General features: G+C 45.9%; 1 protein-coding gene across 1 annotated transcript in view; it reads right to left on the reverse strand.

Annotated features, from left to right (window-relative positions):
• The window catches only part of LOC141141258 (uncharacterized), a 191,424-nt gene that overhangs the window by 89,642 nt on the left and 78,493 nt on the right, over positions 1-23,289 (reverse strand). Inside the window, exon 38 of the mRNA XM_073628938.1 lies at positions 17,931-17,978. Coding sequence (XP_073485039.1) covers positions 17,931-17,978 — 48 coding nt within the window. The remainder of the gene's footprint in view (positions 1-17,930; positions 17,979-23,289) is intronic.

A 23,289-nucleotide genomic window follows, 5' to 3' on the forward strand; every position in this document is an offset into this window, starting at 1 on the left:
GCAAAGTCCTGGGAGAGCAACAGTTATTGTATTGGTTGTGGATAAGGTTACCTATAGATCTGAGGAGGTCTCTTTAGGAAAAGCATTCTATAGAACTTCACCAAAGGAGTCTCTCCCTAATGCTCAGTTAAATGAGGGTCCCCAAAAGGATCTTAATAGTAAAATCAGCGTTCCCCTTTATGACATACATATGGGCAGGAATGTGTAACCTAATAAAAGTTAAGCTTATATATACTTCTGAATCTCCTCCTCTAAAAGATTGACTGGAATTGCGGAGTACCAATTATGAGAATGATGAGGATCAAGATTGCACAGTGTTTATTAATGATGAGTAAACATCAAATGTGGTCCCTTACTGGGTTACTTCTTGGTAATTTTCTATATAAAGGACACCACAGAGGACTGTTAGACAGTTTTAAGGAATCAGAGTTGTTTGAACCCTCTATATGTAACAGTGTGTGGGAAATAGAGATGTGCTTAAAGTGGTTGTATACTCCTTTGTTACTTTTTTACATACAGGTAAGCCTATAATAAGGCTTACCTGTAGGTAAAATGGATATCTCCTAAACCTGTACGGTTTAGGAGATATTCACTTTGCATGCAGCCACTGACGTCAGCGGTGAATGCGCTGTGAAGGTCCGGCTGAAGGCCCAGCACATGTTGCCGGACCTTGGCCAAAAGTCGACTCCCGCGCACATGTGTGGGAATGATGTAATTGTGGCTCCGGCCACTCACAGCGCCAGAGCCGTGAACCCGGAACACACGCCGAGGGCAAAATGTCAGTTCCCTCAGCAGTGACAGGGATCAGATGCCGACGGCTCGTTCTAAGGTAAATATTTCATAATGAGCTAGTATGTTGTGCATACTAGCTCATTATGCCTTTGTTTTACAGGTTTTTAAAGAAATAAAAAATACAATTATTTTTTGTGTGAATATACAACTGCCTTAACAAAAAAAGTGTTTTGTTTTGGATTCATTCATTAAGTAAAATATTTCATTTCATTATATCTGTTATGTTAAAATGATTCATTTTCAGAATTTGTTTCATATATTCAGATTAATTATTATGAATCTATTTCTAATTTTCATATTCATTTGTTATGTTATAACAAAAGAAGAGCCAAGCAGCATGGAATAGCTGGTTGTTAAGGAGCAGTCGCCAGCCGCCTCCTTAATAACCATGACTCATCTGCTGTCAACAGGTCTCCCCACTGACAGCAGAATGTAAACAAAAGAAAAGCCAGCATTAGGGAAAAAAAACAGCGTGGGGGTCCCCCCAATCCATACTAGGCCCTTCGGGTCTGGTGTGGATTTTAAGGGGGGCCCCACAACAACAAAAAAATGTGTGGGGTCCCCCTAAAAGATAAAGCTTTATAATCATTTTAAAGATATTTTTCAGTGTTGTTTATTGATTTTATTAGTGACAAGCTGACTTTACAGCTGCCCAAATTACTTCTAATATAAAGTTGACAGGCTGCATAACAAATATAAACAGATTCCAGGTGGCTTGTTTACAAGTGAGCGCTGCTGCCAACTTTTGGCATATACAGTGACAGTAAGAGGGTTAAAAGCCAAGGGAGAGATGATTCTTGAGAAAGATCATATAGATTTGAGGTTGGTCATCACTTGTGTGCTCCAACCCCTGGGTTGAAACAGAGGAGGGGCATATATGACAGACTGATACTTTGTTACTGTATAAGGGTACAGATTAAGCATAGTTTAGCATAAAAAGAGTCCCTGACCAGATGTGAGACTGATTGGCAGATGGGTGCTGCCCCACAAAAAGGTGGTCACTTTAGCTAGTCAGGGCTTCTCCCTCGCCATCAGATGGCTATCTGTTAGGTTGTTTGTCTGATGCTGAGAACTGCTGCAAGGGGCAACTTTTCTGTAAAATAATTGTGTTTGTTCAATAAAATTGAGCAAAAAGCCAGTGGTGAATTTAGGTTTTGTGCTGCCCTAGGCCTAACTAAACTTGTGCACCCCCTAATTTAAATACGACCCAGCCCTTCCTGTCAATGTCACACCCCTTTCTGTTTAAGACTCGCCCTGTCATCTGTAAACCCCACCCCTTCTACTTTAGGCTCCACCTTTTCCTCTTAGACCCCCACCTCTTCTTCTCTGTACACTAAAGCAGAGTTCCACCCGTTTTTTAGTTTATTAAAAGTCAGCAGCTACAAAAAGCAAAGCTGCTGACTTTTAATAAACTGACACTTACCTGCCCCATGGTCCAGCGATGTGGCTGCCCGAAGGCTAGCTCCTCTCCCCCTCCTCTCCTCGGCGCCATCATGGTAACTGTGGGCACCCAGCTGTGACAGCTTACAGCTTTATGGCCGGGCGCACAATGCGCATGCATCAGTCGAGCTACGCTCTCCTATTGGCCAGCCGATCTTCTGGTTCCTGAGTTGTGTCCCAGAAGATTGCTGGCAGGGAGGGGCCACCTAGGGCGAGAGGAGGAGTCGCCTAGGTGGCAGAAGATAGGAAGCAGGAAGTGGGACAGGAAGTCCCACGAAAAAAGGGTACTTAACCCCCCAAAAATGACATGCCAAATGTGGCATGTCAGGAGGCGAGGAGTGCTTAAAGCAGAAGTTCCACTTTTGGGTGGAACTCCACTTTAAAAGTGGGTACCAAGTGCAGCCTCATCAGTGCCCATCAATGCAGCCTCATCAGTGCCCATCAAAGCAGCCTCATTAGTGCCTATCAGCGCAGCCTCATCAGTACCCATCATTGCAACCTCACCAGTGCCCATCAATGCAGCCTCACTAGTGCCCATCGATGCATACTCACCAGTGTCCATTGTTGCAGCCTCACCAGTGCCCAGCAGCGCAGCCTCACCAGTGCCCATCAATGCAGCCTCACCAGTGCCCAACAGCGCAGCCTCATCAGTGCTCATCAATGCATCATCACCAGTGCCCATCAATGCAGCCTCACCAGTGCCCAGTAATGCAGCCTCATCAGTGCCCATCAATGTAGCTTCACCAGAGTCCATCAATGCAGCCTCACTATTGCCCAGCAGCACAGTCTCATCAGTGCCCATCAATCTGGCATCACCAGTGCCTATCAATGCTGCCTCACCAGTACCCAGCAGTGAAGCCTCACCAGTGCCCATTAATGCAGCCTCACCAGAGCCCAGCAGCACAGCCTCATCAGTGCTCATCAATGCAGCTTCACCAGTGCCCATCAATGCAGCCTCACCAGTGCCCAGCAGCGCAGTCTCATCAGTGCCCATCATTGCAGCCTCACCAGTGCCCATTAATGCAGCCTCACCAATGCCCAGCAGTGCAGCCTCATTAGTGACCATCAATGCAGCATCACCACTGCCCATCAATGCAGCCTCACCAGTGCCCAGCAGCGCAGCCTCATCAGTGCCCATCAATGCAGCATCACCAGTGCCCATCAATGCAGCCTCACCAGTGCCCAGCAGCGCAGCCTCATCAGTGCCCATCAATGCAACTTCAACAGTACCCATCAGCGCAGCCTAATCAGTGCCCATCAATGCATCATCACCAGTGCCCATCAATGCAGACTCACCAGTGCCCATCAATGCAGCCTCACCAGTGTCCATCAGTGCAGCCTCATCAGTACCCATCAAAGCAGCCTCATTAGTGTCTATCAGTGCAGCCTCATCAGTACCCATCATTGCAACCTCACCAGTGCCCATCAATGCAGCCTCACTAGTGCCCATCGATGCATACTCACCAGTGTCCATTGTTGCAGCCTCACCAGTGCCCAGCAGCGCAGCCTCACCAGTGCCCATCAATGCAGCCTCACCAGTGCCCAACAGCGCAGCCTCATCAGTGCTCATCAATGCATCATCACCAGTGCCCATCAATGCAGCCTCACCAGTGCCCAGTAATGCAGCCTCATCAGTGCCCATCAATGTAGCTTCACCAGTGCCCATCAATGCAGCCTCACTATTACCCAGCAGCACAGTCTCATCAGTGCCCATCAATCTGGCATCACCAGTGCCTATCAATGCTGCCTCACCAGTACCCAGCAGTGAAGCCTCACCAGTGCCCATTAATGCAGCCTCACCAGAGCCCAGCAGCGCAGCCTCATCAGTGCTCATCAATGCAGCTTCACCAGTGCCCATCAATGCAGCCTCACCAGTGCCCAGCAGCGCAGTCTCATCAGTGCCCATCAATGCAGCCTCACCAGTGCCCATCAATGCAGCCTCACCAATGCCCAGCAGTGCAGCCTCATTAGTGACCATCAATGCAGCATCACCACTGCCCATCAATGCAGCCTCACCAGTGCCCAGCAGCGCAGCCTCATCAGTGCCCATCAATGCAGCATCACCAGAGCCCATCAATGCAGCCTCACCAGTGCCCAGCAGCGCAGCCTCATCAGTGCCCATCAATGCAACTTCAACAGTACCCATCAGCGCAGCCTAATCAGTGCCCATCAATGCATCATCACCAGTGCCCATCAATGCAGACTCACCAGTGCCCATCAATGCAGCCTCACCAGTGTCCATCAGTGCAGCCTCATCAGTGTCCATTGTTGCAGCCTCACCAGTGCCAAGCAGCGCAGCCTCACCAGTGTCCATCAATGCAGCCTCACCAGTGCCCAGCAGCACAGCCTCATCAGTGCTCATCAATGCATCATCAGCAGTGCCCATCAATGCAGCCTCACCAGTGCCCAGTAGCACAGCCTTATCAGTGTCCATCAATGTAGCTTCACCAGTGCCCATCAATGCAGCCTTGTCAGTGCCCATGAATGCAGCCTCACTATTGCCCAGCAGTGCAGTCTCATCAGTGCCCATCAATGCAGCCTCACCAGTGCCCATCAATGCAGCCTCACCAATGCCCAGCATTGCAGCCTCACCAGTGCCCAGCAGCTCAGCCTCATCAGTGCCCATCAATGCAGCCTTACCAGTGTCCAGCAGCGCAGCCTCATCAGTGCTCATCAGTGCAGCATCACCAGTGCCCATCAATGCAGCCTCACCAGTGCCCAGCAGTGCAGCCTCATCAGTGCCCATCAATGCAGCTTCAACAGTACCCATCAGCGCAGCCTAATCAGTGCCCATCAATGCAGCCTGATCAGTGCTCATCAATGCAGCTTCACCAGTGTCATCAATGCAGCCTCACCAGTGCCCATCAGTGCAGCCTCATCAGTACCCATCAATGCAGCTCATCGGCGCCCATCAGGGCAGCCTCATCAATACCCATCATTGCAACCTCACCAGTGCCTATTAATGCAGCCTCACTAGTGCCCATCGATGCATACTTACCAGTGTCCATTGTCGCAGCCTCACCAGTGCCCAACAGCGCAGCCTCACCAGTGCCCATCAATGCAGCCTCACCAGTGCCCAACAGCGCAGCCTCATCAGTGCTCATCAATGCATCATCACCAGTGCCCATCAATGCAGCCTCACCAGTGCCCAGTAATGCAGCCTCATCAGTGCCCATCAATGTAGCTTCACCAGTGCCCATCAATGCAGCCTCACTATTGCCCAGCAGTGAAGCCTCACCATTGCTCATCAATGCAGCCTCACCAGAGCCCAGCAGCGCAGCCTCATCAGTGCTCATCAATGCAGCTTCACCAGTGCCCATCAATGCAGCCTCACCAGTGCCCAGCAGCGCAGTCTCATCAGTACCCATCAATGCAGCCTCACCAGTGCCCATCAATGCAGCCTCACCAATGCCCAGCAGTGCAGCCTCATTAGTGACCATCAATGCAGCATCACCACTGCCCATCAATGCAGCCTCACCAGTGCCCAGAAGCGCAGCCTCATCAGTGCCCATCAATGCAACTTCAACAGTACCCATCAGCGCAGCCTAATCAGTGCCCATCAATGCAGCCTGAGTAGTGCTCATCAATGCAGCTTCACCAGTGCCCATCAATGCAGCCTCACCAGTGCCCATCAGCGCAGCCTCATCAGTACCCATCATTGCAACCTCACCAGTGCCCATCAAGGCAGCCTCACCAGTGCCCATCAATGCATACTCACCAGTGCCCATTGTTGCAGCCTCACCAGTGCCCAGCATTGCAGCCTCACCAGTGTCCATCAATGCAGCCTCACCAGTGTCCATCAATGCAGCCTCACCAGTGCCCAACAGCGCAGCCTCATCAGTGCTCATCAATGCATCATCACCAGTGCCCATCAATGCAGCCTCACCAGTGCCCAGTAGCACAGCCTTATCAGTGTCCATCAATGTAGCTTCACCAGTGCCCATCAATGCAGCCTCACCAGTGCCCATCAATGCAGCCTCACTATTGCCCAGCAATGCAGTCTCATCAGTGCCCATCAATGCAGCCTCACCAGTGCCCATCAATGCAGCCTCACCAATGCCCAGCATTGCAGCCTCACCAGTGCCCAGCAGCACAGCCTCATCAGTGCCCATCAATGCAGCCTCACTAGTGCCCAGCAGTGCAGCCTCATCAGTGCCCATCAATGCAGCATCACCAGTGCCCATCAATGCAGCCTCACCAGTGCCCAGCAGCACAGCCTCATCAGTGCCCATCAATGTAGCCTCACCAGTGCCCAGCAGTGCAGCCTCATCAGTGCCCATCAATGCAGCATCACCAGTGCCCATCAATGCATCCTCACCAGTGCTCAACAGCACAGCCTCATCAGTGCCCATCAATGCAGCCTCACAGTGCCCAGCAGTGCAGCCTCATCAGTGCCCATCAATGCAGCATCACCAGTGCCCATCAATGCATCCTCACCAGTGCCCAGCAGCACAGCCTCATCAGTGCCCATCAATGCAGCTTCAACAGTGCCCATCAGCACAGCCTGATAAGTGCCCATCAATGCAGCCTGATCAGTGCCCATCAATGCAACTTCACCAGTGCCCATCAAGGCAGCCTCACCAGTGCCCATCAGCGCAGCCTCATCAGTACCCATTAATGCAGGCTGATCAGTGCACATCAATGCAGTCTCACCAGTGCCCATCAATGCAGCTTCACCAGTACCCATCAGTACCCAATCAGGGTCTCCAATTGCATTCTAATCATACCAAATTTTGTGAGTAGACTGCAGTACCTCTTTAAGCACCCATTCATATTGGGCTGATTTGGCATGCGATTTGACATGTCAAATCGCATGCCAAATCAGTGTCTATTGCTGGCAATGGCACCTTCTGAATTGGTGTGACGCTTATTTTGCGGTGTCGCACCGATTCCCAAAAGTAGTTCCTGCACTACTTTTGGCGACTTCAGGGTGCAATTTGTATAGACATCTGTGCATGAACCTGCACAAATGTCTGTTAAATTGCCCCCCAAAGTCGGACTGCATTGCTGGTTTGAAATTGTGTGAGTTCGGCTGAACCCACACAATTTCTTATCCACATCAGTGTGAACCTGGGCTAAATGTAGTCAGCAGGATGGGTAATAAAATCCAGACTGAGCTATGATCAAAAATGACACTTTTCTTCATATGCCAGCATTAGCCATACAGGTAGCTATGAAAGGAAACCACATACATACAAGCAGACACTTAAGTCATATTTATTCCAGAAGCACCAACTTGCAGATATTGAGCTGTAAAGAGTTAACCTTATTTGTAAGCAGCAGTGTACATGTTGTCCATTGATGCAAACAAGAAAAGCACAGTCCTTCCCTAGCACTGAGGACACAGAGGTTTAATTATCAGAGTTGTCCCTATTTCAGATAACGGAGATAGAAGAAACAAAGTGAAAGCTGGAGCACAGAGAAGCCGGTGTGAGGTTTGTAAGGAACAATAGTGAGGAAGATTGGTATCTTAGTCACTCTCACCCACTCCAGGATATGCAGAATGTAGCTGCCAGCTGAAGCCACAGTCCGACCGGCCCTGGAGGCTCCATGTGCACCTGTCCTGGAATCACAACACACGGCTTACCAGTTCTCTCTCTCTGCTCTCCTGTCTGTGTGGAGGGAGGGGGAAACTTTTACCTCATGCTCTGTCCTATGAGAGATGCTGCAGCCAGCAACCTCAGCAGTGAATGCACTGACTCGGGGGGGGGGGGGTTCGTGCGGGGGGCTGCCCCCCACAAAGTGTCGCCCTAGGCCAAAATACAGCACCGCAAAAAGCCCTAAAATGCAAGTTGGAAAAAGAATGAGTCCTTGAGCCTCTACATATGAAGCCAAAGCCTTACTAATTATATATAAGCATATGTATACATAGTTTGTGAGGGTGCATGGCATCACCAGGATATGGAAATGGTCCGTGCATGCAACGTGGTGTGTTCCCAACAGACCACCAACAATAAACAAAAGGGAGAAGGGGTTACAGCACTGAGAGCATTGTTTATAGCTCATAGAAAAATAACAATGTATGGCAATGTTTCATCAAGCTAGCATGCAATAACTTAACAATGGACATCTTAAGCTGGAGACTGGAAATAACATCAGAATTTTGAGCATTATATACAAAGTAATTATTAGCCATTAGGGATGAGATTCGAGTTCGAGTCGAACCCATGTTCAATTCGAACATCGCCTGTTCGATTGTTCGTCAACTTGCGAACATTATGGGCCATTCGCGCCAAATTCGAGTGGTGCGTCACGGCCCATAATTCACTGCGGCATCACAGTGCATTGCTGGCTGATGATTGGCCAAGCATGCACTATGACCCGCATGCTTGGCCAATCACAGCACCGTCTGTACAGAGAGCCGTAATTGGCCAAAGCCAGGGTGGCTTTGGCCAATTATGGCTCAGGGGGCTTAGTACACGCCCCACACTATATAAGGCTGCCTGCGTGGCGGCCTTGCATAGTGTGTTGCGGTGGGGGCAGAGAGATAGACAGAGAGACAGTGTCATTTGATTAAAGTTAGAGTAGGCAGGCGAGTCAGTTAGCTGCACTTACAGCGTATGTCACAGTGTGCACGTAAAGCTACCTGAAGACAATTGCTGGTGTTCTCATACTAATAATACTACAGGCAGGCAGTTGATTCTGCTAGCTGCAGTATAATTAGTATATATATACATCCCAGCTTTGTGCAGCTATATCTCACTGCAAGCCATTAGTATGTCTGGAAGGCCAACAAGAAGAGGCAGACAGTCACAAGCCAATAAAAGAGGGCAAGCAGGCTCTGTGTCTAGAGGCTACAGTGCTGGTCGTGGACATGGTGCATCCTCATCAGCACGTGGCCGTGGGACACGCTTGTCCATTTTTTTGGCAGCTGGCCGTGTTGAGCCACAACATGCTGAAGACTTGGTAGAGTGGATGACCAAGCCATCCTCATCCTCCTCACCCTCTCTCACCCAGGCTCAGGGTACTTTGTCTGGCAAAGCAGCTGCCAACGTGGCCTCTTCCCTCGGTTCAATGGCATCAGTCGCTCCTTCCCTAGCCCCACCATGTCCTCCTGGGGAGTCCCCCGAACTGTTTGACCACAGTGTTGGGTACATGCTCCAGGAGGATGCCCAGCGTTTTGAAGACTCCGATAATCGTACCCAGCTAGAGGAAGGCAGTAACGTGAGCCCAGAGAGAGGGGGTGCCCAAGGGATATCAATCTGGCAGTCATGTTCCTTCAGCTGCAGCATACTGCCAGCTTTGCTCCAGTGATGAGGAGGAAGGGGATGATGAGGAAGTCCCTGACTCCACGTGAGTGCCTGATAGGAGAGAGGAGGAGGAGGAGGAGGCACATCTCCAATGAGGCAGGATACCCCCCAGGGGCCAGCTTAAGGGCAGCACACCGACTGCATCACACCGCAGAGCTCCGCATGTGCAGGGCGCTGCTGTCTCTGCGCATTATTCCAAAAGTTCTTTGGTGTGGGCCTTTTTTGAGACGAGTGCATTAGATCGCACCACTGCTATTTGCAACATACATCTCAACGTATCTCGCATGGCCAAAACATCATCCGCTTGGGCACCACATGCTTGACCATACATATGTCGACCTGCCATGCAGTTCGTTGGCAAGCGTACCTAAAAAACCCACACCAAAGAACAAAGCGGACCTTTCCATGCTCCTCATCAGCTGGGATCTCCAACCCAACTATACCTTCAGTCCTCTCTGAAACCTGCACTGAGAGGAATGAAGGTGTAGAATTAGGTGTGTCACAGCCAAGTACTTGCGGGCAATCTGCTATCAGTACACCAACATCAGATTGTATCAGGCAAATTTCCCTGCCCCAGTTGCTGCACCACCGAAAGAAGTTCGCTCCCAGCCATCCACATTCTCAGCGGTTGGTTGAATGCTAGCTTGGCTAAATTGCTAGCACTTCAACTAGTTGGTAGACACTGCCCCCTTCTGTGAGTTTGTGGAATGTGCGGTTCCTCAGTGGCAGGTTCCCAAATGCCACTTTTTCTCACGGAAGGTGATTCTGGCTCTCTACCGGCATGTGGAAGGCAATGTCTTGGCCTCGCTGGACAGGGCGGTCAGCGGTAAGGTGCATATTACTGCTGACTCATGGTCCAGCAGGCATGGACAGGGATGTTACCTATCTTTCACCGCGCACTGGGTGACTCTTCTGGCAGCTGGGAAAGATGCAGGACAGGGTGCAGTAGTGTTGGAGGTTGTTCCACCACCACGCCTCCAAAATTCTACTAGTGGTGATTCTGCCACACCTCTCTCCTCCACCCCCTCCTCTTCTTCATCCTCCATGGCCTCTTCCTGTGCTGATTTGTCCTCGGAACCAGCGGTGCTCCGTAGGCGTTCAAGGGTCCATGCAAGCAGGCAGGCAAAAAGATGCCATGCGATGCTTGAGCTGGTGTGCTTGGGGGACAGGACCCACACTGGGGCAGAGATTCTGTCAGCTCTGCAGGGGCAGGTCCAGAGGTGGGTGATGCCATGCCAGCTTAAGCCAGGAATGGTGGTTTGCGACAATGGCACCAACCTCCTCTCCGCCCTCCGACAGGGACAACTGACCCATGTGCCCTGTTTGGCTCTTGTCCTTAACTTGGTGGTGCAGTGGTTCTTGGGCAGGTACCCAGGCTTACAGGATGTCCTGAGGCAGGCCAGGAAAGTCTGTGTGTATTTCCACAGGTCATATAATACCAGTGCTCGGCTAGCTGACCTCCAAAGGAATTTATCCTGCCCAAGAACCGCCTAATCTGTGACATGCCCACCAGGTGGAATTCAATGTTGGCCATGCTGCAGCGGCTGCACATGCAGCAGAGGGCCATCAATGGGTACCTATGCAACATGGCACCAGGACAGGGTCAGGGGAGCTTGTTTTTTTTTTTTCCCCACACCAATGGGCTATGATCAGGGATGCATGCACTGTCCTGTCACCATTTGAGGAGGCCACAAGGATGGTGAGCAGTGACAGTGCATGCATCAGTGACACTGTCTCTTTTGTCCACCTGTTGGAGCACACGCTGCGTGGAATAATGGACAGGGCACTTGAGGCAGGAGGAAGAGGAGGACTTCCTTACCTCTCAAGGCCCCCTTTATCCAGACAGTGTTCCTGCGTGCCCGCCGATCACACAGGAAGAGGAGGAGGAGGATTGTGTCAGCATGGAGGTGGAGCCTGGCACTCAGCATCAGCAGCAGTCTTCAAGGGATCATTTACAGTCCAAAGAAACCCATGGACTTGTACGTGGCTGTGAGGAGGTGGCTGTGGATCATGTCGTCCTTAGTGACCCAGAGGATTCTGGACCGAATGCCTCAGCAAACCTACGCTGCATGGCCTCCCTGATCCTGCAAAGCCTGCATATTCGTGGTATCAAGGGGAGGGATCATTATCAGCTGGCAACCCTCCTTTATCCACGTTACAAGGGTAAGGTTGTGGACCTTATCTTGCGGTCGCAGAGGGAACAGAGGATGAAACATCTTCGGGAGGCCTTGCAGAAAGGTTTGTGCAATGCGTTTTCAGAGCCTGAGAGGTTACAATTTCCTGGTCCTCCTGGACAACGTGTTGCTGAGGCTTCAGTCAGTCACAGAAGGAGCGGTGGAGAAGGTGGCCGTCTGACTGATGCGTTCAGACAATTTTTTAGTCTGCAGCCCCAAGGTATGATCGGTTCCAGCAACCATCGCCAGCGTCTTTTTTACATGGTGCAGGAATACCTAGGGCAAAATCAGACTTGGACACCTTTCCCACTGAAAATCCTCTGGGTTGCTGGGTCTAGAGGATGGATCACTGGCCAGAGCTTGCACAGTATGCAATTGAGCTACTGGCCTGTCCTGCATCCAGCGTTCTTTCGGAACGCACATTCAGTGCTGCTGGAGGCTTTGTAACCGATCACAGGGTGCTCCTGTCCACCGACTCGGTCGATCGACTGACCATCATAAAAATGAATCAGTCTTGGATCACCACCAGCTACCAAGCACCTGATGCTGATGTAACTGAATAATTTTTTTTTAAATGTCAGATCCCTTCAAGACTGCCTATGCTGATGCTGAGTGGTTCTGGGCACCACCACCAGTGGCTAAGGCCGAATTTTTCAGCCCCTGTTTAACAGGGGCATGTAATTATAATTTTTGATGCAATACTTTGCAGCAGGGTTCATTCCTGCACTCCAACTAGAGTATCTGTGAGGGGTTGCAGTGTTGTGGGACCAGCACCAGTGCCTATGGCCCAATGCCCTGTTTAACAGGGGCGTGTAATTACAATTTTTGATGCAATATTTTGCAGGAGGGTTCGTTGCTGTGCTCAACTACAGTATCTGTGAGGGGTTGCAGTGTTGTGGCACCAGCACCAGTGCCTAAGGCCCAATTTTTCAGCCCCTGTTTAACAGAGGTGTGTAATTACAATTTTTGATGCAATACTTTGCAGCAGGGCTCATTCCTGCACTCCAACTAGAGTATCTGTGAGGGGTTGCAGTGTTGTGGCACCAGCACCAGTGCCCAAAGCCCAATTTTTCAGCCCCTGTTTAACAGGGGCATATAATTACACTTTTTGATGCAATAATTTGCAGCAGGGCTCATTCCTGTGCTCCAACTATAGCATCTGTGAGGGGTTGCAGTGTTGTGGCACCAGTGCCTAAGGCCTAATTTTTCTGCCCCTGTTCAACAGGGACATGTAATTACAATTCTTGATCTAATATTTCACAGCAGGGCCCATTCCTGCACCCACCAAGAGTAACTGTGAGGGCTTACAGTGTTGTGGCAACACCAACACCTAAGGCCCCAATTTCTGCGGAGTATATAGGGCAGGCCCCTACTTTCAAACATCCAACTTACAAACGACTCCTACTTGCAAACAGAAGGAGACAACAGAAAGTGAGATGAAATCTACCCCTAGGAAGGGAAATTCTCTCCTGTAAGAGGTAATATGGGAAAAATGTGTCTCCTCTCCACTGATGCTTTATCACCAATCCTTGTTTCACTAAAAACCCCAAATTTTCAAAAAACATTTGTCATTGGGACAGAAAGTGGGGTAAAATCGTCTGAAGAGGTGCACAGACAGCAAAACAAATGTTACAGGGGTGATAACCCTTCCCTATGTTTTCCAAAAACCTACAGTCCCTGTCTTGTTTGCACCGCCTGTATACTGCTGTTCAGAGTAAATAGGGCCTGGGGGCCCCATGCCTTTCCTTTTTTTAATTTGGGTGCAGGATTCCCCTTAATATCCATACAAGACCTGAAGGGCCTGGTAATAGACTAGGGGAGAGGGTACCCATGCCGTTTGCCTCACTGATTTTCATCCATATTGCCGGGACCCGACATTACATTAAAGCCGCAAGCAGTTTTAAATTCCTTTTATTCCTTTTATTCCTTTACAAATGTCATTTTGTGCAGGGACTGTTCTAAGCAAGGGAAACATGCGCCATTTTACAGGCATACTTTAGACACCCCCCAGGTACAATATTTAAAGGAATATTTCGCTTTTTTTTAACTTTAAGCATCATTAAAATCACTGCTCCCCAAAAAAACTGCAGTTTTTAAAACTTTTTTTTGCATTGATACATGTCCCCTGGGGCAGGACCGGGTCCCCAAACCCTTTTTAGGACAATAACTTGCATATTAGCCTTTAAAATTAGCACTTTTGATTTTGAACATTTGAGTCCCATAGACTTTAATGGGGTTCTAAAGTTCGCGCAAAGTTTTGGTCAGTTCGCAGGTTCTGGTGTGAACCGAACCGGGAGGTGTTCTGCTCATCCCTATTAGCCATAGAGAAATGCAAGTAACAAAGCACTAACAACAGGTGAAATATAATGATTCCCAATCAGAGTACAGATGAAAATCTCCTACTCCAAGGGAGATCTGAAATACAAAGGACATAGAATGAAATAATGAAATACGTACAGTGATTATTCTAGAAGAAACAAATAACGATCAAGGTTATGTTTTAACCCTTGTGGTGAAAGACTATTCCATTCATATATCCAATATGTTTCTCTGTGTTTAAGTGCATTTACATGCTCACCATGTCTTTCACTGTAAAGGTTAAATATAAATTATGACCATCATTTTTGTTTCTTTATGAATAATCATTGTGCATATTTTATGTTTGGGTTATAGTCAGGTTTTTAGGGATGCCTGACATATTGCTGTAGATTATTATTTTTATATGGTCAAAAAATAACAATATCAGCTATGGCACCCTCTCTCTCTCTCTGTCTCTCTCTCTCTCTCTCTCTCTCACAGCTTGTGGTTTAGTAACTGCAAACAGAGCCTCACCCAGATGGTTCAGCTATAGAAATCCACAGCAAGAGGGTTTGCAGCACAAAGTAAAGCTTGTTTAAAGTTCAACAGAATAATTATACATTGCCAAATGGCACATGCTTTGCTGAGTTTTAATTTAAATCTACACTTTATGTATATTACACAGCTAAATTGTTGGTTCCGACTTACACAAGATTAAAATACTTTACTAGACACTGATCTAAAACTTCTTTGGTACCCACTGATTTTAGTCTTGCAAAGTCTCCATCTGACTAGCTTTACAGAATTAAAAATAATATTTTTCATTACTGTAACGTCTGAGTCCACTCAATTAAAAACTTAAAACTGCCTGAAAATTGGTGTGTCAAAGCAACCAGCAACTTATATGCTATGTAGATGCCTGTGAGCTCAAGTTACTGTGCTGCCTTCTCTGTTGTATTTACTGTCTCAGTAATTGGCTGGATGTAGCTATTAAAGCGAACATTTGAAAGAAAACCCTTTCTAAAGCAGCACGTAATGTAAATAGCAGTTGCCCCCTAATGCCTGCACACAGCCTCTGATCTTCCATTGGCCATTTCACATAAAATCAGATAAAACTGTGATGCAGTTATCACTCATGCTAGCTCACCACGCCCCACATGTTCCTTACTCTTGGTAGGTAGGGCACTGAATTACTATTTTAGAAAATGCTCCTTCCAAAATGTTATTTTATTGACAACATTCAGTCTAAAAGTGAATTTGGAGGTAGTGATTGCAACAGGGAAGATAGAAAGTAAAAATTTCACATTTGGCCTGAAGATTGTCACATTATTAATGAATAATAACATCATACTGTAGATACAAAGTAGATGTCGCCTTTTGATGTTTTTTGGGGCTAGTGTTAGGTATACTGTAGGGGGCATCCGAACCATCTGTCAATAAACCAAATGGTCAAACGCACTCACAGTTTAACCAGCCTTAAAATACCATGAAAGCACCAACGCCAGTATCCATCAGATTGTACCCATGATGCTTTTATTCTTTACCATTGTGATGACCTTCAGACAAAATGTTAAGTTGATGTTTTAACAAATGTGATTTTGATCCCTTTTTTCAGGCTTAGCTATATTGAGCTGCTGTTGATCATTCAGCCTAACTCTAGTCAATATTTTTAAGACGGAACTCTCCTGTTATCCTGAGCCTGCAAAAATCTGCTCCTTTTATTTTTTGCAGACAAGCACCCTGAATACTCTGATGGTATTTGTATGTTCTTGAGAATTAAAAAAAAAAATTGAAAAAAAAAAAAAGAGCTCTCCTACTTCTCCTGGGGGTCACAGGAGTGCACTCCTGTGGCCCATATTCAACTGACAGCACGCTAAAGCCCTCTTTCAGCTGATGTCACTTTATTGTTGGGAGCCACCTAGATGACTGGACTGGCAGCTGGCTCAACCCCTCAGCAAACCTGAGCCAGCTTCCTCCATTCCCTGCACAGCCCAGAGCTCCAGTGAACACTGATGAGGCAGAGCAGAAAGACTGACAGTCACCAGCTCTCTGCTCATTGAAGCCTGAGAACTGAGCAATCAGTCGTCTTCAATCACTCAGTTCTCGGTCTAGATGAGGCAGGGGACAGATGCAGCATCTGATCGATGCTACAGCTATTTAGGTGAGTATGAATGTTTTTTCTAATTCAGAACTTCTCTTTTAAAGAGAATTAAAGCTTACCAACAGAATTTATCTGCATGCTACTTTTGGCACTGCAATATCAGAACACATTACATACTACATACTAACCAAAACTGAATTTGCACTGCTGAGTGAACTAGTGACTACAATGTTTCAACATGCACACTCACTTGTTATACTAGTGATCACATTCTGGCACCAAATATCACTTGAGGACATATCTTCATTATCTCTAACTAGGCATTGACCTAACATAATCTGTAAACATCATCATAATCTGTAACCTGCCAACTAATTTTTGGCATTTAATCCTTGGAACAATTAACTGAAAATAGTGAAATATATCATTAATGCAGTAATTATAGCACCAGCAAAGTAACATTCAAAGAGAACATTATTTTAAAGCAATCCTCCTGTCTGAGTTCTTCATAAGAATACACTCGATGTGTCATTTGACAAGGCTAGAAATACAGAATACAATTATTAAGATGTATTACATAAATAAATATAGAGTTTTCAGATAACTTATATTTGGACATGTTGTAAATCCCTTATAGAACAACAGCATCTACAGAATATTTACCGTATAATAAAAGATTATTCTTAAAAGATTCAAAATAAAGGAACAGATATATGAAGATGCATTGGTATTGACAAAAGGTAAGAATAATAATGTTTTCCTTTGCCTTACATATAAGTGGTGCAAGTATTTTCACTGGCTACAACCTTATGATAAAAGGGGTAAGCTTATCAAGCACATAACAGATCACTGTGAAGCAAACCCTTTGGATTTTTGATCAGAATGGCTAATATTTCTGATTTGCTGAGTTATCATAGAGATATGATATTATCTAGGTTTATATGTAAAAGGCCTGTGGGGTAAGAGTGTGGATTGTAAGATCTGCCATAATAATATGTCTGTCCTAGACTATTTCAAAGCAAGTGAACACAGTAGCTGCTACAGAAAAGAGTATATTTTGAACTGAATGTGAAACTACTTTTCTTGGATTAAAGGGTTTAAAACTTCCTTTTTTTTGGAAGATCCACATTCCAAGGTTTAAGGTTTTCCAAGAATGGAGGAAAATCTACCAATCCTTAAAAATGCAACCTTTTTCATTACCTGTACTTTAAGAAATTTTACCACAGGGTTGGGCTATAGTAAACATTGCTTTGTTTACATACAATCTGTTTGCAGTCTGCATTAAGCCGTCCATACATGGACTGAAATTCGGCCAGTTCAGCAGGGACTGAATTTTGATCCATGTATGGCCACCCTGGTTGTGCATAAGTCAATCCATTGATCCAGTTTTGAACAATTAGCATGTCAAGTTTTTCCCAAATGATTAGTGCCACCAACTGAAGCTGACAACACTAATCATTGTGTTATGTCTGCAAGGATGGCATCATTGAAGTGAGGCGAACAGAGGGAGCCTGGAAAGAAGCTAACTAGTTTAATAGGATTGGATTTACTTTAATGTGCTGGTACACCAGAACCACAGCAAATAATTAGTTTTCACTTTGACCATTAAAAGAAGTTATAACAATTAAATACGATTGCTATGGATTACAAGGTTTTAAACATTGTTCTTGATAATGTAACTAGGTACAGGCGGAAGAATATGAAAACACTTTAAAGGAAACAATTAATAAAACAAAATATAGTACATTGATATGATTGTATATTCCTCTATATTATATCTGACAAGCAGATGCCCTATTTCATGTTTGCAGAATGGCCTTATGGCCTTATATTTTAAGTATATACCAGCCACATAAAATTCTATTGGTTACTTACAAGCTTTTTCTTCACGTGCTATTTCCTCAGCCATCAGAACGTCTCGCTCTAAAAATAAATGCAACGAAGAATCTGTTTTTAAAATCTACCAAATACATTTTCTTGAAAGCAAAAAACAAAGATGCCACTGCTTACTTAATGGAGCAACTCTCCAGTTTCAATTCCATGAAAATAAATGCTGTTCACCCTGCGCTCTTGCTGGGTCACGTACAATGAATAGAGTTTGTAGCTTGCATGTACAGCAGGCCCATGGCAAGGACAAAACTGTTTAGAAGAAAAGGCTGTGCAGTGTTGAGCAGAGCCACACAGTGAACATATCAGGAGCTGGACTGAATGTTATTACTATGGAGGGTTCATTTAGAAAACCGTTGAATAAGGCTAGCCATACATGGATTGAGATTTGGCTGGTTCAAAAGGGACTGGACACATTTAGACCCATGTATAGGCAGGGAGGTTGTACAGAAGTCGATCTACTAATTGACTTCTGTACAACTGCTCTGCCAGATTTTCCCCACTTAATCAGCGCTGCAGGTTATAGCCTGCAACACTGATCAGTGCATTCTGATGGCAGGAAAGGTTCCCCACTGTTAGAACACAATAGCTTAGTGGGGAGGATTCCCCCATCCATATCAAGTGTGTGGATTTGGGAATCAAGTCCATTTTTTCATTCAACCCACTGGTTGAGTGAAAAAAAAAAACTGTATTGTCCACGGGCTGCTTTACAGTTGTCCCTTAGGTTGTTTCTTTGGCTGTTCAAACAATAACCAAACAAGGTCTTTATCCCAACTATTGAATCAGCACACAACAGTAATACAAACAAGATAAAAGGAACAATAAATTTAAGCTGGCCATAGACAGCTCCAATCTTGACCAGTTCAGCAGGACCGGCTAAGATTCAAACCATGTATAGGCAGGCTGCTTGTACCCAAGTTGATTGATAATCAATTTGGCTACAACCAGCATGTCGGATTTTTGATGTGATTATTGCCATGGCCTATAGCAGCTAGCAATAATCACTGTGTGTTCTCCCGGCAGGGACCGGATTTACATCATAGGACCAAAAAAGGACAGATGTCTATCAAGTTGAAACTCTTACTACTTGTGCATCTATGATCCAGAGGCAAAACAAAACCCACTGGGCAACTGTGGTTTATCTTACTGGTTATTATAATGAGTACATATGGCAAGAGATTTATTAGCTTTCCCCTGTACTGTAGTTGTAAATAATTTTGTTTAAAAAAATAAATAAATTCCCACTAAATTATGTTGAGTAATATTACAATCTGTAAAGCTAAACCCTAACTTCAGGTGTAAGCATGAAAAGTTCTGGAACAATAGTGCTGGAACAATTTCTTTATAGTAAGTATTTTGGAATAATTTCCTTTATTTAGCAGGCAAACTTGGTTCATGATGGTACACACTATTTATGCTGTATTTACTATTTTTATCTGTACATAATCTGTCAGCCAAGAAAAAAAAGCTATGCATAAAGCTTTCAAGTTTGACCTGATACTTTTTAATTAAGTTACAATTCATGCAGCACAGATGATGACTTTGAAATAGGAAAATGTATTCATTTAATGAACTAATTCATTTACTGTGCATACACAGATGAGGAAACAGAGTGCTCAAGGCTACAAACTTGACTAGCCCATTAATATTTGTTTATTTTTCTTCTTGTGGTACAAGGAAAGTAGGATTTAACCTTACCATGGCTGAATGAGCTGAGCATGCTCACTGCATATATTGTGCTGATTAAGTATATCCACAGCCAAAACATTTTTGGAGAGAGTAGAGAAGGGCTAAACTACCTATCAGTTAATTATTGCTGTTTGTGTCCCTGTTTGAGGACTTCATCTTCTATATATGAGAATAGAAAGTGATGGCAGCTCCAAAATGTTCCATTTAGCATCAAAACAGGAAGTGGGAGATATCTTCTAGTCTAATTCATTATCTTAAGTAGCGACAAATATATCACTGAATCAATAGGCTCAAAGAAAAATGTAAATATTTTTCTTCTTCATAAAGGGGAATACAGGTGTGAGAGATAAATTAATTAAAAAACAAGATTTTTCTTACACATAATACAGTCGCATCTTATTAGCTAACCTAAGTGAACATTTGTTTTGTTGAATAAACATTAAAGTGATACTAAACCTAAAAATGTTTTTTACCTTAATGCATTGCTTGCCTTGTGTGAAGGGGAAAAGAGGGGAGAAGAGATCAGGGCTGTGCACGACTGCATCTATTCTCCCCTTTCTTCCTCTTCACACAGCATTCAAGCAGCAGCAGATGTCAATAAAATGTAGTGAAGAGAAAGTGGGGGGCGGGCCTAAGTCCCGCTTTGTAAGTCTATAGAGCACAGCTTCATAGACAAAGAGGCTGGGAGCGAGCATGCACTGTGTGTCCACATAGTAAACGACTTGCTATGGTGACACACAAAGAAGAGGAGGAGCCAAGATCGCCGCCGGGGACCCAGGAAGAGGAGGATCAGGGCCGCTCTATGCAATACCACTGCACAGAGCAGGTGAGTATAAAATGTTTGTTATTTTAATTTAATAAAAAAAAAAAAGACTTTAGTAACACTTGGATTTTCCAAAGCATCATTCTCTACTCCTTTATTAAATCAATATGCATTGAATTAAATCTATACAGGGGTTTTCAATTAAGACTTATTGTCAGGTCACCAGAGTCCAGGTGACAGATGCACCCCATTGGGGTCTGGAGTGCACCGCAAGGTAGTAGACCCTACGGCTGACTGTTGCAGATGGAGCCCTGGTTGGTTTTCTGGAAAGCACTACTCTGGAGCACCAACATGGATCACACTGGGAACTAGAGCATGAGATTTCCCAGGGCGCAGAATCTAAGAGCCAGCGGGTGTTCACCAGGGCCCCAGATGGTGGGGATAGACTGTGCTGCAGTCTGGCTCCAAGTCGCGGCCCCCAGGGTCTCCCAGCTCACGCTCACAGTAGACTACTGGAGGATAAAAAGGAAGCAGCAGCGTGGAACAACAAGAATAGTCAGGAGATAAGCCAAAAGGTCAGGGCAACAAACAGATAAGGATAATCAAAGAACACGTCAAAGGTCAATATGAAGAAGACGAGGACAGTCAAGAACAAGCCAAGGTCGGTAAACAGGATCAGACGTAGGACACAGAGCAATGAGCACATGGAAGCCAAAACACACAATATTGATCAGCAGGGATGGCTTGCAGTGCACAGGTTAATAGTTCCCTGATAGGGGCTGGGGTGGAGCCATGCTTTGAGGAGAGATGACTTTATCAGCCAGGTGAGAGCGGCTGGCTTCTTAAGCTGAACACATGGAGAGGTAAGCTGACTGACAAGCATTACTGCATAACCATGACAGTACCCTCCCTCTTACAAGGCCTCCCCCTCCCCCGCCTGGGCCCAGGCTTAGTGGGAAACTTCAGACGAAACCTCCTAAACAGACGAGGCGCAAAGACCTCAGATGCAGTGATCCAAGACCTCTCCTCAGGACCAAACCCTTTACAATGCACGTGGTACTGAAGAATGCCTCTACAGGGGCAGGAATCAAGAATTTGACTGACCTCGTACTCCTGATTATCCTCAGAGACAGGGACCGTGGTAAGGAGAGGATGAGAGAACTTATTGAGGACTAAAGGCTTCAGAAGGGCAACATGGAAGGAGTTAGAGATTTTGAGGCTTTTAGGAATCTGGAGTTTGAAACAAACCAGATTAAGTTTAGAGGTTATAGTGTATGAGCCAATGAATCTTGGGGCAAACTTCAGAGAAGGAACTTGGAGCTTGATGTTCCTGGTGGAGAGCCAAACTTTGTCCCCTGGCTGAAGAGAAGGTGGTTTACACCTGTGGCGGTCAGCAAAGCCTTTGAATTTGTCAGCAGCTGCCTAGAGGGAATCATGAACATCACCCCAAATTGAATTGAAAGACTCATGAGCCATAGCCAAAGCTGGAATATCTGGAGAACAGGTCATGGAAAGAGGGAGTTGAGGGTGTTTTACATAAACTGTAAAAAAAGGGTGTCTTCTGCAAACTGGTATTTACATGATTGTTGTGAGAAAATTCTGCTATGGGAGTAGAGAGGACCAATTGTCATGATGAGAAGAGACTAAGGTGTGAAGAAAGACCTCTAACTCCTGATTAACCCACTCAGTCTGTCCATTGGATTGAGTGTGGTAAGAGGAGGAAAAATCCAAAAAACTATTGAGGGATTTGCAAAAGGCTCTCCAAAAACGAGATGTAAATTGAATGCCTCTTTCGAAAACAATATGAAAAGGGTCCCTATGGAGGCGGAAAATATCTCGAACAAAAATGGGAACCAAGGCAGGAGCAGAAGGAAGACCAGGAAGAGGAACAAAATGAGCCATCTTGGAGAACCGATCGATTACCACCCAAATGACCGTATTATTCTCTGACAGTGGGAGATCGGTGATAAAATCCATGGCAATGTGAGACCAGGGCTCCTTAGCAATAGGCAACAGAATGAGAAGACTAGCAGGGGCTTGTGTGGAGGATTTAGATTGAGCACAGACATGACAAGCCTTAACATAGTCTTTGACATCTGAGTGGAGATTAGGCCACCAGTAGTGATGACTGATGAGCAGGAAGGATCGGAGGAACCCAGCATGACCTGCCACCTTGGAATCATTTCCCCAATAAAGGATCTTAGCTCTTAGCTCAGTGGGGATGATGGTCTTGCCAGGAGGAATTTTTGACTCCAGGGTGGTAGAATGGGCAACAATGCATGAGGTTGGAATGATCCACTCAGGTTCAGGGGTAGACTCCTCGTTCAAAGTGTCAAATGACCTAGAGAGTGCATCAGCCCGACCGTTGCAGGAACCAGGTTTTTATGTAATCGTGAAATTAAAATGGGAACAGAAAAGACTCCACCTGGCCTGTCTGGGATTCAGACGTTTATCATTCTATAGGTACTGTAGTTTCTTGTGATCAGTAAAAATCGTTTTGGAGTGAGGGTAACCCTCCAAGAGATGATGCCACTTCTCTAACATTAATTTCATTGAGAGAAGTTCCCTATCACCGATAGCATAATTTCTCTCTGCCTGAGAATTTTTTTGGGAGAAGAACGCACATGGTTGACGTCTCTTCTCAAAGGATTGAAGAAGCACAGCTCCCACCCCCATCGAAGCATCCACTTCAATAAAAAATGGGTCCCCAGGATTAGGTCTCCTCAAGAGAGATCCAGAAACAAAGGCCTGTTTCAGGTCGTGAAATGCAGAGACAGCTTCAGGAGGCCAGTCCTTGGCATTTGCACCCTTCTTGGTCAAAGCGATAATAGGCACAGCAATGGAAGAGTAACTCCTTATAAACTGCCTGTAATAATTTGTGAAACCAAGAAAGCA

The sequence above is a fragment of the Aquarana catesbeiana genome, linkage group LG04, assembly GCF_042186555.1.
Source record: "Aquarana catesbeiana isolate 2022-GZ linkage group LG04, ASM4218655v1, whole genome shotgun sequence".
Taxonomy (NCBI): domain Eukaryota; kingdom Metazoa; phylum Chordata; class Amphibia; order Anura; family Ranidae; genus Aquarana; species Aquarana catesbeiana.